The sequence below is a fragment of the Triticum dicoccoides genome, chromosome 6A (assembly GCF_002162155.2).
Source record: "Triticum dicoccoides isolate Atlit2015 ecotype Zavitan chromosome 6A, WEW_v2.0, whole genome shotgun sequence".
In the NCBI taxonomy this organism is placed as follows: Eukaryota; Viridiplantae; Streptophyta; class Magnoliopsida; order Poales; family Poaceae; genus Triticum; species Triticum dicoccoides.
Genome location: NC_041390.1, coordinates 466,978,364 through 466,993,464, shown reverse-complemented (window position 1 = coordinate 466,993,464; position 15,101 = coordinate 466,978,364). Strand labels below are relative to the sequence as shown.

The 15,101-nt window shown below is 45.4% G+C and overlaps 1 protein-coding gene and 1 long non-coding RNA gene across 3 annotated transcripts; one reads left to right on the top strand and one right to left on the bottom strand.

Annotated features, from left to right (window-relative positions):
* Positions 1-243: 243 nt before the first annotated feature.
* LOC119317317 lies at positions 244-7,038 on the bottom strand. 2 transcript variants are annotated; one of them, XR_005153579.1, is made up of 6 exons: positions 6,860-7,038; positions 6,475-6,761; positions 5,919-6,099; positions 5,693-5,839; positions 5,076-5,193; positions 244-1,004 (listed from the first exon to the last, which is right to left on the bottom strand). It is a non-coding gene; the product is annotated as an uncharacterized LOC119317317 (long non-coding RNA). The 2 variants fall into 2 exon arrangements; XR_005153578.1 differs by lacking the exon at positions 244-1,004 and adding an exon at positions 3,196-3,428.
* On the top strand, positions 1,050-2,572 carry LOC119317316 (ethylene-responsive transcription factor 1-like). The gene has a single exon (XM_037591747.1). The coding sequence runs from the start codon at positions 1,368-1,370 to the stop codon at positions 2,184-2,186; it is 819 nt and encodes a 272-aa protein (XP_037447644.1). The 5' UTR covers positions 1,050-1,367; the 3' UTR covers positions 2,187-2,572.
* Positions 7,039-15,101: the final 8,063 nt, after the last annotated feature.

Genomic DNA, 15,101 nt, shown 5'->3' with positions numbered 1-15,101 from the left:
ACGCCTTTGAAGATGACGCATTTACAAAATTATATGTGAGAGATATGATCCCGATTGATATCTGAGTCGCATTTTGAGTTAATTCCTTGTGTATTAATTTCCGTATTTCCGATCATAGATACCAAGCTGAGATAGGTATCATTTCTTGTACATTTTGGTACCCCATTTCTCGTACATTTGCTAGATTTTCTCCAGCACGATCAATCTCACAAGCTTTATCAATAATCACATCCATCCCTAGCCTTTTTCAAATATCCTTTGATTTTATACATAGGAAAAGCATGTGCTTTGTATCTTCTACACCCTGAGAGCAGGAAGGACAAAGAGGCGAGACCTTCATGTGTCTATTAGTCAGTGTTGCCCGACATGGAAGAGTGCCATGTAGTGTCCGCCATAAAAAGATTTTGACTTTTGCCGGACAAGATAACTTCCATATCTGACACCATATAGGATTAGGTGTGGTTCGCCCCATCCCGTTGGAATGTTTTAATTTACTCCCATACTGATAATTCCACTCCACATGGTAAGCAGACCGTATCGAAAACATACCATTTTTCATATAACTCCAGGCAATAAAATTTGTCATATTATGTTGCGAAATTGGGATTGAAAGAAACCGTTGTGCGTCAATGGACCACATAGTTTGTCTAATCAGGTCCTCATCCCAATTATTGGAGGCCGGGTCAATCAAATCAACCACTTTTAATAACAAATGTCCCCCCTTAGGGGTCATAATCTTTCTAGTGGCATAATTTGGCATCCAAACATCTTCCCAGATATTGATGTTATGTCCATCCCCCACTCGCCAAATATAGCCACGCTTGAGAGTAGTAATGCCTGCCATAATGCTTTGCCAGGTGAAGGAAGCACCATGTTTTGGCTTGGAGTTCAGCAAATCACCATCAGGGTAATACTTGGCCCTTAGAATAGTAGCACACAATGAGTCGGGATTATCAAGGAGACGCCATGCCTGTTTGGCCAGCAGAGCCAGGTCAACACATGATCTGCACTTAATTTAATCATCCATGCTTAGTGGTTTTTAAAAGGGACCTAACAAAAAACATGAAGGAGTGCTGAGCAAAATCGTTGATGCTTATGTTAGTTTGAGTGCTCCACTAATTCACTACACCATCATCATCAATTCATCATCATTACCTTCCAAAACGATAAGAAAAACAATGGAATCACGTGGGGCTAACGCAGGAACGTTCGGCGAAGCTAGAAGCACGTGACGCCCTTCCGCGCTCTCTGTATATAAACCGGGAGACCGAAACCAGCCCCTCCACAAAATCCACTGACAAACGCTCGGCGAATCCCAAGAGCGAACTCAGATCATCCTACGACCAGACGCGACCACACAGGACAAGATGCTGCTGCTTAATCCGGCGTCCGAGGCGGCGGCGCTGGACAGCATCCGGCAGCAGCTCCTGGAGGAGCCGGCGCGGCCGGCGTACTGCCGGAGCGCGAGCTTCGGCAGCCTGGTGGCGGACCAGTGGAGCGAGTCGCTCCCGTTCCGTCCCAACGACGCCGACGACATGGTCGTCTACGGCGCCCTCCGCGACGCCTTCTCCTGCGGCTGGCTCCCCGACGGCTCCTTCGCGGCCGTCAAGCCCGAGCTCCTGCCCTCCCCCGACGGCTCCTACGACGGCTCCTGCCTCGGCAGCTTCCTCGCGCCGCCGGCGCCCGGGCCGGACGCGCCGTGGGCGGAGGAGGAGGCCGAGGTCGCGGCGGCGGCGTCGAGGGGGAAGCACTTCAGAGGCGTGAGGCAGCGGCCGTGGGGCAAGTTCGCGGCGGAGATCCGGGACCCGGCCAAGAACGGCGCGCGCGTGTGGCTCGGCACCTTCGACAGCGCCGAGGACGCCGCCGTGGCCTACGACCGCGCCGCCTACCGCATGCGCGGCTCCCGCGCGCTCCTCAACTTCCCGCTCCGCATCGGCTCCGAGATCGCCGCCGCCGCCGCAGCCGCGGGCCAGAAGCGTCCGTCTCCCCAGCCGGCGAGCCCCGACTCTTCATCTCCCTCCTGCAGCGCGCCCGGGTCGTCGAAGAGGAGAAAGAGAGGCGAGGCCGCGGCAGCGTCCATGGCCATGGCTCTGGTGCCGCCCCCGCCGGCGCAGGCTCCGGTCCAGCTGACCCTCCCAGCCCAGCCGTGGCTGGCCGCCGGCGCCGTCCAGCAGCTGGTGAGCTGAAGCGGCGAAGCGACCAGTGATCGTTCTCACTTCTCACGAGCGATTAGTTGCTTGATGTGTTGAGCGACGTGAGGAACAGAGCATCAAGATGAGATGAATGGCGCGTAATGCGTCGCTCGAAGAAACCTTCGATCAGTTGGAGGCGATTACGCGCCACGCCATTGTGAAATTTGTGTGGTTAAGTCTGAAACTTGTCGCTAGGGTTAGTGGCGTTGGCACAGTAAAAAGTGTGAGCAGTGGAATCCGGAAGCTGGTTCGTGACAGGTGGTGAGGGTGCAGGTGCAAAATTTGCACAGACGTTCTCTTCTCCAACGGAGAATCTTCTTTGTTCAGCCGTTGTTTGGTAATACTAATAGTACTACTATCAGTGAGTGATTCCTTTCAAATTTGCAGGTCTCCCATTGATATGATATATAGTTTAATAATACAAGGTGGGCGTGCATCACGGTTGTTTAGTGAGGAATAATACACTACTTGGAAGAAGGAAGAAATGTCTGCGTTGTGACCGGGAAGGAGCACATGTGTCTGAATCTCTACTTCTAATGAAGGAGTCCGTACGTCGTTCGTTCGTTCGCACGCAACCCTCGCATCGATCGATCTCCCCCACCGATTTTTCTCCAAATAAAACGTTTGACTCCACCTCCTCTTCCGCATGGAAAAAAGGGAGGAAATCACCTATGTTTTTGGTTTCCTTTCACGGTCTCCATCCTATCCAGACCCGCCCTCACCCCCGAACCTCTCCAAACCACCTCCACCCTGATCTCCACAACCCCTGATCCTCTCCTAAACCACTCCGGCGAGCCCTCCCATGGCCACCTCGACGCCGTGAGATTCGGGGGCGGCGGAATCGAGAGGTTATCATGGAGTGCAGGTCGTTGTGTGACTGCATGGTGACGCCCGGCTGAAGCATCGAGATGGAGGACACGGCCGCCGCTGTGATGTGCTTTACTGGTGTGCCCGTGCGCCTGCTCACTAGGCGCCGCGACGGGTTGGGTCTCACCGCTGCCATGGTCCTCCTCCAGTGCTCCTCTTCATCCTGTTCAGCAGCCATGGAGGCGTCGATGTACGCCAGGTCTAGAAACCATTGGACTGTGTTCTGACGGTCTATGCCTTTTGTGTCATTGTGCAGGATTTGAACTACTACCGCGGGAGGCTGCACGTCATGCTAAGCAATCGTCCTGAGCAAGCAGTTGAGGCTACACCAGCTAAGGATCCGGTGGAAGCCGATTCATCTCTGCTGATCTGAGAAAGAATAATGGGAAGGTAAGTCTGTAAGCATTGAAATTTTCTATACTTTCTATGACGATGCAATCTACCTTCTACATGTAAATAGAATATCGCATATAGGTAACAATATCTTTGTAGTGCAATTTTGCATAATGTGGAAGCTTGTACTAATTGGCTGCTTACCGTGACACCAACATATGTGCTTTCTCCGCTTTGCATTTCTGTTATTGTGATGAATTCTAATTTAACAGGACACGCATGTCCGCATAGGATACAACTAGCTGCATGGCATGAGATTATTCAACGCGTTGAGTAATCTGGAATGGTAACATTTTTGGTTAAATGGGATGCTCTTGAGATTATTTCTCATGCCAACATGGCATGCCCGAGTGAAAAATGTGCCACCGTTGGACAGGGTCGTGCCTTCTTAGAGGAGGTTTCTGGTTGGATAAATGAGAAGGCATGATGCCTGTTTGGGCTTAGATGACTCCTAACATTGCAGGTATTATAGAGGGACCTTGATCTACATCTATTGAGTAATTAGCAGTCACATGTCTTCTGTGTTTTTACTTGTTATGGTGTCAACTGATGAAGTTCTAACATTTTTTTTATCATTGACTACTTTTCAAAAACTTAGTTTTCTCACTGTATTGATCTCAGTAGTTTGGTTCTCTGGTCATACATTACATTGTTCTACATATCTTCCCTGGATTATTTGGCTTGGGCATCAACTGGGACAGGGTGGGACATCATGGTGGGATTAGGCATGTAAATTATGGTTTTAGTTTTACTTTCATGTTTGGTAAGACAGACAAAAACTGTGAGTGACTGATTTGTATCTTGAAATGCATCCTATGATGAATCATCATGAAGTGTTGATGTATATTGAACTTTCTAAAATGATGGGACTTCAACCCTCAAACTCATAATCCACCCTCCCTACCCCTCCCTGAATTACCGTCCCCTCCAGCCAAACAACACCACCATTTCTAATTTGATATTCTGTTCGCTGTATTAAACATGAGTCATGTTCATATTGCACTGTCAAGATCAGATATGTAGTGCACAATTGATGATAATCTTTTTAAAGTCTTGACGTTGCTAGCCCACACCGACGAACTCTGCTATTCGGACTCTGATCCCTAGGCGCCGGACGCATACCCACAACCACGGACAGACCGTCAGTGAGTGCCTCACATTGGATGCTGATCCACTCCACCTCCGGTTATCATAGACCAACCTATCCGAGGTATACCATATTACCACTCTAAAATTCAACCACTTTCTTAGTCACAAATTGAACAACTTTTGTTATAAAAAATTAATTGGACCAATGATGAAGTGATTGGATTTTAACCTATGACATCGTGGTAGATTTTCAAAGATGAAAACTTCTTAGATTTTATTGAAATATTTTATGGGAATTTTTGCAGGATTTTTAGCAGAGATCTATTTTCATAGATTTATTTGTAGTGAGTCAAAGATGAAGACTAGCGAATTAGAAAGTTTATTTGTGGCGAGTACATATTTTGGAGCGGTTAATTAGAAATTTTAGCACAAAGGACTCTGTGTTATGTGTCTCTGGAATTTACTTTACATTTTGGAAGTAATGAATTAAGGACCGAACTATTTTTTTTTTGGTGTGTCTGTCTGAAAGATTACCTGTGTTGTTATTTATCATAATCGATTTCCTCATTAGAATCTTCATGGGTTTGAGTCTCCTCATTCTCACTGTCTACAGAGCCATCTAGAACAACCTGTACCCTCGCTGCATAAGTAGCTTCAGAAAAAAAAAACATGGTTATGCAACAAAAGCAATGCAAATTAGCATATTCAGTTAGCACGAACATCTATAGGGATAACAAGCGATAGTTCAGCTCTGACGGCTAGGGCCACAATAACTACACTAAGCCCCTAGGCATGTCCATGATAAAGTAGATTCCATATAACAGAGTCTAACACTAACTATTACCATTAACAAATAACATGTATCAAGGATTTTCAGTTCAAGATATGGATTTTAAAAAACAAATCAATAATCTTTTGCTGAAATGTTGGTACTTACAGTAACAAACTAACCAACAGTACACCCCAAATTCAGCAGAGAACTTAAATTTCAGTTTTCGCTCAAAAGACAACTAGCGATTGCCGTAAATTTTGAAGTAAATGCAAGCATAATCCATGTGATGTGCATATGCAATACACAAGACAAACTACATTTGCACACTGACAAGGCACAAATAATCTCAGGAGCTGCCAAGGATCTTTTATATTCTTACCTGAGCAATGGAGCAGCCCTCTCTCTGTACAAACTGTTCTCTCGATTAAAACAATTGGTTGAACGGTTGCACAGTTGTTGATGGGGACAAACATCATTGTTGTGTATATTGCTCCAATGACCATTCTAAGAGTATTGGCATCCACCCCTGCATTAAGGCACAAAAAATTCAGATGCTGGTACATTGTAATCAAGGAGTAAAAGATAAAGATAAGTACGGTAATTACATAATGGTGCCAATCTTCCAAAGGATGGAGCCAAGCAGCAAGGCTGTGAACAAAGTGAAGGAAAATCTGACAAGGTTGTAATTTGGGTTGTGCCAATAGGTCAACCAATGCTTCCAGAGGCAGGATTTGAATTGCCCTATAATGGATTGCGAGTACTCTGGATCGAGGCGGCTCCCCGAATCTAATTACAAAGAAGAAACCCATCAATTAAAGTCATCTACAAACTGAAAATTACTGTATGATAGTGCAAGCAGATCTCAGTTTCAAAATGGAAAATACACTTCTCAGTTTTACAAACCGGAAATTATGACAGTACAAACTGAAAATACACCAACGCTGACCGTGCCTCCCCCAACCATGTACAGGCATATACGACGGTCCATTTTCAGCAGTCATATGACTTTGCGTACTGTACATAAAAATCTGTACAAACTGCGCCAGAATAAAAGTTTCTAAAGAAGGAACTCCAAAGATTTCTGCAGTTTCAGATTTCTACAGTTTTATCATCTCTGAAGATAAGTTGCAGCAAGCAAGCAAATAGGGAGGAGGGTGATACCTTCCGTGCTTGGCATAGCGTCTGTGGCACTATGGTGGGAGGGGAGCAACGGTGGAAGAAGGAGAGCCGGACGAGCGGTGGTCTTTCGTCCAACCAACCAACAGAGTAGAGGGAGGGGAAGAGAGAGGAGGGCCCCTCCATGACGAGCTCCAGGCCTTCCATGGCGGACCTCCATGTCGATATCCCTGTCAGTGGAGAAGATCAGACCGTACGTAGTTGCTCCTGTCGGTGAACCTTCCAAGGCGTCGTCCTGCTCCTGGTCATGGTGGCCCTTCCATGGCATCGTCCTGGTAATGGAGACGGGGTTAGAGAGGGAGAAGAGACGAGAGTGAGTGAATCCAGATGAGCAGGAGCGAGGGAGCTAGGAAGGGATGACGTATCGCACGGCGTTGGAGTGGAGGAAGGCCGTTGCAGATCGAGCCGACGCACTCGAAATCAGCCACCGGAGAATAAAAATGAGATCTTGGCACCGACGACGGAGCCAATGGAGAGGCACCGGCGACGCGGGCAAGGGAGAGGCACCGGCGACACGAGCTAGGGAGAGGCGCCGGCGACGCAGGCGAGACAGAGAGTGGGTGAGTGAGCGAGAGAGTGGATGAGGTGGGAGGGTAGTTTAGGAAAAAAGCAAAAACAATTGTACGTGGCGAACTTTGTACTAGAAACTCCTAACCACAAATATATATATATATATATATATGTAACTAGCAAGATGCCCATGCGTTGCACGGAACATCAAGATGCATTTGTATGAATAGCTTATCTTATAAGAGAAAAGGATGAACGAGGGAAGGACTTATTTGCAAATGTGAGATGGGTGTGGGTATCTTTTTGCAAAATTGCCATAGTTTTCTTCCTAGCTGTTAGATATAAATCAGACAACCTATATTGCAAGATGGCAGGCACACCATCATCACCAACTCTATTTTTTATAAGAAGTTAGCAAGATGCCCGTGCTTTGCACAGAACATCAAGATGCATTTGTATGAGTAGTTTATCTTGTGGGAGAAGAGAATGAATGAGGGAAGGCCTTATTTGCAAATGTGAAGAGGGCTGTGGGTATCTTTTTGCAAAATTACCATAGTTTCCTTCCTATCCGTCAGATATAAATTGGACGCCTATATTGCAGGATGGCAGGCACACCATCATCACCAACTCTGTTTTTCCAGGTCAGAAAAAACTCTGTTTTTTTATAAAAGTAGAGAAGAAAGAGTATAAAATATCATTTGTACTCCCTCTATTTCCAAATATAAGTTTTTTAGAGATTCAAAAAAAACTCTGTTTTTATAAAAGTAGAGAAGAAAGAGTATAAAATATCATTTGTACTCCCTCTATTTCCAAATATAAGTTTTATAGAGATTCAAATATTTGTACTCCCTCTATTTCCAAATATAATGAGTGAATCTACATTCTAAAATATAACTACATACATCCGTAAGTTGTAGTGCACTTGAAATGTCTAAAAAGCCTTACATTTAGAAACGGAGGGAGTATATATTTATATATTTATATGTAATTAGCAGTATCCAGGATTTATTGCAAATAAAAAATGTGTTAGTCAGACTTTTTATATGTTCCACTTTGTTCACCAGAGATAAAAAATGATGGGTTCTAATGATGTTTTAGAAATAACATCACTCATACTTCAATTATTGTCGATAAAGACTTTTGCCCCGCTTTATATATAAAGCAATGATCATCGATCAACCGCAAACCACCGCATACAACGCACGCCCACACACACCCGGAGCAGGATACAGAGGTGCTGGAGAACAACTACAAACTCCAAGCAGAACATAGCACACTATAGGTTGGAAGATAAATCATCGCTAGATTTTGAAGAAGCCCTCAACGTGACACCACGAAGAGGAGCAGTCAAACATCGACGGATCAGGGCCTCCAAAGCGGCGTCTTCAAGAAGATCACGACGCGTAGCGCCACCACCACCCAATCCAAAGGATCAGGGTCTTCACCCAGAGCGTCGCGGAGCATCAAGAACAGCCATGACGGAGCCTTTAGGAAGGATACGACGTCCACACACACCGTCGCCGTCAGTCGGCCAAAGGCAAACAAAGTTTTCACCCTGGTAAGCACTATCCACCAACGGAACAGGGGATGCGCAACCAAACAGGCCGACCACCCCCACCACCGAATGCCGAAAGCTAGCCGCCCTCACGGTCATGGCCACTAGCCAGCACCCGAGCCGTGCGTGCCGCCCCCGCTGGCAGTGGCTAGAGTTTCCTCCCGGTCGCACACGAGGCGATTCGGGAGGAGGGAGGGGAGAGAGGACTCGACTTCAATTATTATGCAATGGTGTCTGTGTTATATTGTCTCTACCTTTGAAATTTAACACATATTATCTTTTTATAACTTCAGCAAAATATTTAAAAAGCCTGTGGCAACGCACGAGCATTCTACTAGTTTTTATAAAAACTGGGATGAAAGGCGATGCACGGCACGATTAGCCTGTAGGTTTTGTCAACGGACAGAGACCTGAACGCGAATCCAAAATGCCAATGCACCACTTGCAGCCCTCCCTCGGTGAATTAAACAAGCGTGAAATATGCAGCAGGGGCGAGGCTGGCACGCACCCGCGAACTAAACAAACATTGCAATATTATTCCCTAAAAAAAACATTGCAATATTGCTTTGGGCCGTTGAGGCGAATGGATTGGTGCGGCGGTGATTGGAAATTAAAGGTTGGTGCATCATCAACTTTGAGCGCGAGGGAACAAAGGAGTCAAGATGTCCTTTTGATCACGCCTCGATATAATATAAACAAACGACTAGGGAAGAAGATAACCTCGTGCTTATCCATGGTTAAGATTTTAAGAGGTGCCGTTGGTGTTATGACGAAGGATTCCTACGTTTTGGTCGCCGTCAAAATCTGCTGTCAGGCACTTGCTTGTCAGCAGAGCAGGCCTTGGGTCGCACTGGATGGAAACGTCTTCAACTTGAACAACGGCGGGAGAGGACGCATCCCGTTTGCTAGCTTCTCTTTCTTGGCCTTTCTACAATTCTTTTTAGACGCCGATAAATGCCACATGTGTGGACGTTAGAAAGTTCGATCACACTTTTTGTGTGGTGTATAAGAGGAACAGCCCACATATCTACGTGTGGGCAAATAACTAGTGCCCACACGCCTCTTTTTTCCCCTCCCGATCCTTCTCACACGCGTACGTGTGGGCGAAGTTGATAATGCCAACATGCCCGTATGTCAGGCCTCGTACTTCCTGGTCCCGCACGCCACACGTGACGGTCACCGCGCGCCCGCAGTTGCCATGGTCCAGACCCTCGTCCATGTTCGTTTAACTGCAGTTGCCATGGTTGCTCAACTGCAGTTGCCATGTATGATCTGATCTAATGTAGTTGCCATAATTTCATAACTTTAGGAGTTGCCACATACTAACACTACGCAGTTGAGAGAGTTGTCATATGCTCACAAACATGCTAGGGGTAGTTGCCATGTAAAAAGGAAGAGTTGCCATCTGCTTACGTGCACGTTAGGGTAGTTGCCATGTACATGCACGTTAGGGCAGTTGCCATGTACCATGCAAAAACATATGGCAACTCGGTAAAAGAGAGTTGCCATCTGCTTACGTGCACACTAGGCAGTTGTTGTGTACCCTGCAAAACACATGTGGTGAACTGCTGAACGCCCACACACCAGCCCCTCCTGTGTGGTGAAACGGCCGTGTGGGCGACCGGCTGAACGCCCAGACACCAGGCCAATCCTACGTGGCACTAGAAACATGCCAAGATTCGTGCGCTCACGAACGGACGCGGATCCACGCGTGTGGGCGAGATGCAAACGCCCACACGTGTGGGAGTTAACATTTCCGTTCTTTTTTAACAAGAGATAAAAGATTGCTTATTTATGTAAGATTAAGATAGTCTTATGTTTTTTTTAAAAAGGGAACTCCCGGGCCTCTGCATCAGTGTGATGCATACGGCCACAATTATAAATAAATAAAGTAGTTCAACAAGGTCTTGCAATCTGCTGAAAAAAGTAGGCTGACTCACAAAGAGCTAGAAAAACAAAAAAAGGCCCAAAAGCCACAACCGGCTGGCATAAGATAGATAGATAGGTAAAGTAATCGCCTATCCTATTACATGACCGCCATCCAAACCGGTTGAAGATATCCCACGCTACCATCTCCCACCGGACAGATCCAGTAACCAAACGCTCCCTGGCCTCCGTCGGAGAGTAAGGACCACATACGGATTAGCGCAGTAGCCCGGAATAAAACCTGCAAAAAATGAATAGTTGTTGTTCTGTTAAAAGCCAAATCATTTCTGCAGTTCCAAATTGCCCATAACAACGCACATGCTCCTACTCGAATTTGTCTAGCTGTTTCGGCCTCTATACCAGCAAGCCACGTTCCAAATAACGACCTGACCGAATTCGGAGGAGTAATGTTAAAGGCAATTTGCACCGAGCGCCACAACACTCTCGCCAACGGGCAATCAAAGAAAAGATGTTGGATAGTTTCATCCCGATCACAGAAACTACACCTAGTAGAACCTGTCCAGTTGCGCTTAATCAAATTATCTTTTGTTAGAACGACTTGTTTATTTATAAACCACATAAACACTTTGATTTTCAGAGGAACCTTAACTTTCCAAACATGTTTTGAACTAGGAATAACACTAGAGTTGATGACATCAATGTACATCGACTTGATAGTGAATTCCCCAGGTCTAGTAAGCTTCCAACACAACTGATCGGGCTGGTGAGTAAGCTGAATCTCCATCAGTCTACTCACCAGATGGTCTTATGTGTTGTATTGCTTAGTCTCTTTCATCAGATCGGTCTTTTGGTTATATCGGTTAGAGCATGTACTTTTACATTATATCGGAGCCTATTGCTTGTTCTTTTTCATCCGATCGATTTTTTTGTTGCATTGACTAGAGCATGCATTTCTAAATTATGGTCTTACATGTCAGGACGGGTGAGTTAATTAAGAAAAGCCAAGGAATAGAGTTTAGTTTGTGTTACAACACGAACAGTGCCACAGTGCCACGACAGGCCGAACAAGTATAGTAGTAGTATATATACCAAGTACATTTCAGTGGTAATCCGTATGAATTTGGTATGAAACAATGGAATTCGTGGTCGTCATTGCCGCCGGTTTAAGGAGTGATGCGCTGCTGCGATTCTATCACTTGCTCCGCATGATAAGCATCGGCGTCGACCCCGGACGAGCGGTCTTGCCGCTGACTCGGCGCGACGGTGATCTGCGTATGAACCCAAGACAAAACGACGACCAGTCCAGTCCAGATGATGCGCACGGGCAAAGGCGAGACGATCTAGAAGAGAAAAAGCGAGCGGGCGGCCGGTATGAAGCTGGTCGTTCCGACTCAGCAAAGTGGCCGATCCTGTCATGCCCATGCGTGGCGTGGGGGCCGGATCGTCAATCGTCACCTGTGCCTTGGGATCGGATCGGATAAGCGAGCGCTATCCGAATCAGCCCCGTACAGGGCTGTCTAGGGCGCACGCCCACTGGCTGACTCGACTCGGCTACACAAAAGTTAGTCGAGGATTCTCTCACCTCATAGCGTCGTAGCTAGGAGGGGAAACCACGTCAACAATCAGGCCGTGGTCTGTGCAAGCGTCACGGCTAGCTTGTACTACTAGCAATGCAGCACAGGCTGCTTCAGTGATGAAAGGGGTGGCCAGCTCAAGGTTGAGGATGGCAGATGTAGCCTGTCTCCCCGCTAATTGCGAGCATTACCGCGTCATCGCTCGCTCATTAAGCGCCGTAATATGCCCTGCCTATGTTACGAGAGAGTGCGCACTTTTGCCGGACGCCCACCACGGAGGATGGGTTTCTTCGAAAAATCAAAAGGCCTATTTAAAAGTTCCGAAAATATTCAAAAAAAAAACCGTGGAAAAAAATATGTGTTCCGCACCACCATGTAAGAATTTATTTTTTAAAAGAATCGTGATTTGTAGGCTGTGCAGAAAGAAATCCGGCCCAAGAACAAAAAAGGCCGGCCCATTTTGGAAATATGTATTTGTCTTTTTTTGTATACGCCACGCGTGGAAGTATAGTGTTATGTAATTTTGCATACACGTGGTATATATATCTATATGTGTGTTCGCGCGAAATTTTGAAAAAAAAATCGGGCTATGGAGATTTGTATTTTGAAATCGTCAACCATGTTGGTCGACCACCTTTGACATATTTCGGGGTAGTAGACCTGTACTAGCTTATGACATGAGTCAAAATCACTAGCACGCTTTAGTTTGGGGGCTTTCTAGATAAGCACGCTTTAATTCTTCATCTTCGAGCGGTCTTCTGGACTCTGATTCTCTTCGTGCATAAGCAACAACGAGATTTCGTGTCGGGTTTTTCAAATCGGTTTAAGGGTTCAACGACGAGGACAACGACTGGCTCCAGGCAGCTGGTCTTTAGAGCGCAGCGGCTTGCTATGGCAGCGACAATGGTCGTTCGGTGGCCCAGAGACCTCAATGTAATTTTCTTTATGTTTGCGGTGCTTTATACTTTTGATGAACCTTTAAATAGATAGATCCAGATCATTTTCGTAAAGAAGAACTATATAGCGATGTGTGTGAGATCTCTATCTATATACAAAAAATACTAATGTGCGTATAAATTGTTTTCTAAAACTGTTCATGCCATTTTACAAAATGCTCACACGATTTGAAGAAATGTTCATACGACTGAACAATAAAATACACTGAATATATATTTTAGTACATGACAAAAAATTTGTTAATACATGGTAAACATATTCATATACACGATTAATATACTTTTTATACATGATGAACATTTTCCAAAAAAAGTTTAATTTTTCTAAAACACAATATCTATTTTTATATACAAGATGAACTATTTTTAATAAACAACGAATATTTCTAAATACATTCTGAATATATTTTTAATGCGCGAAGAACCTTTTCTAATACACATTGAACACTTTTAAAATACGCAGCAAGCATTTTCTTAGTACACGATCAACATTCATAAAATACCGAATAAAAATTTATTAATATGAGATAAAATATTTTTAAATATATGGCGGTGCCTTTTTAATACATTGTGAACATTTTTTAAATATACTATGCACATTTTTTTAGTACTTGAATGATTGTGTACTCTGAATTATTTTTTGGTTTCAAATGGATGCAGTCTCTTTTTTTTGTGCAGTCTATGATCTGCTCTTGAGTACTACTACTGCTAAGTCTGAACTGCAATGTTAAGTGCTGCTAGTTGCAGCTAATAATTTAGTAAGTACACATTTTAAGTCTGAATTTCAATATTGAGTAATGATAGTGGTGATATACTACCTCTGTTTCTTAATGTAAGACGTTTTGGCTGTTAACGAGGTGCGGCTTCTCCCTGAAAGCTGGCACGCAACACTAAAGGTGCAGCACTTTCAAACAGGCAATGTGATTTGGGAACAAATTTTTGTATTGGAACAAAAAAATGATTGTGGCAATCCTCCAGATATTGTATGTGGCTTAATTCAATCTAAGTGATTAAATTTGAGAGCACAGAAACACAATGAAAGAGGATGCCACAAACCTCCTTACACATATCTCACACACAGGACTCGACCCACAACGAAACCTCATAAAACACATGTCATGCTTCCAAAGAGTTTAATGTCAATCTCATCTCAAAAGTGAATATTTTTGTTATCGATAAATATATTCAAAATTGGTCTTACTTTAGGTATCTACTTACATTTAGAAGACATTCACCTTTTACGTTTTTAATGAAGATTAAATAGAAGACTTAAGTTATGGGAGGAGAAAGAATCTAGGTATAGTCTGATTATGAGCAGAGAGGATCACATTTTCTTTGAAAGGTTGATTTATTAATTTTATTAAGCCGAACGTCCTTGTGGATTCGTTTAAAAGAACAGATTGCGCACCAAAACCCAGCCACGCCCACCCCAAATTTCTTCTAGTTGATCATCCAACGCGCCTGTGAATCAATCATAAATTGTAGTGATGTGAAATGCACGGTTTTTCTGCAACACCTGTTGGACCTCTTTCCTGGGTATGCTTGTACTTGCACCGATGATCCTAACACACCAGCGCACCAAGCTCTTTCTGATCATCCCTTTCTATGCATTGATTAGAGATTCTTCCGCACCTCCCACACTGGCCAGTCCTGGAATCTCGATCCCACACAGCTCGATCTACTCCCTCGCCCTATCAGAGCATCTCCAACAGCCGCGCTAAATAAGCGCCGTGCCGTAAATTTACTATTTTTAACACGCGTGCAATTGGTAGAGAGGCTCCAACGGACACGTAATAACCGCACACACGGTATATAGAGTTGGGCGCACGGTCTGAATCGTCATCACGCGCTGTGTATTTGGTGCGCCCGCTTCCAGCGCGGCACAATCGAGCGCTCGCGCCGCACTCTCTCCATCACGCCACCTTCGTCCCGCACGCGCCGCCGTCGGTGAATTGATCTGATGGACACCTGCGCCAGCACCCGCCTCACCCCTTTCTACAGCCGCGACCCCTCCACCGCCGCCGCAAACACTAGCGCGGGGAGCTTTGGCTTCGCCTCCGCCGGAACTCCTCCGAGCACCGGCATTGCGCGCAGCCTCTTCATGCCACCACGGATGACCTCGGTGGCGGG

Bases quoted from the DNA above. Each gene is read 5' to 3' on its own strand.
- LOC119317316 (XM_037591747.1), top strand. From the start codon at position 1,368: ATGCTGCTGCTTAATCCGGCGTCCGAGGCGGCGGCGCTGGACAGCATC.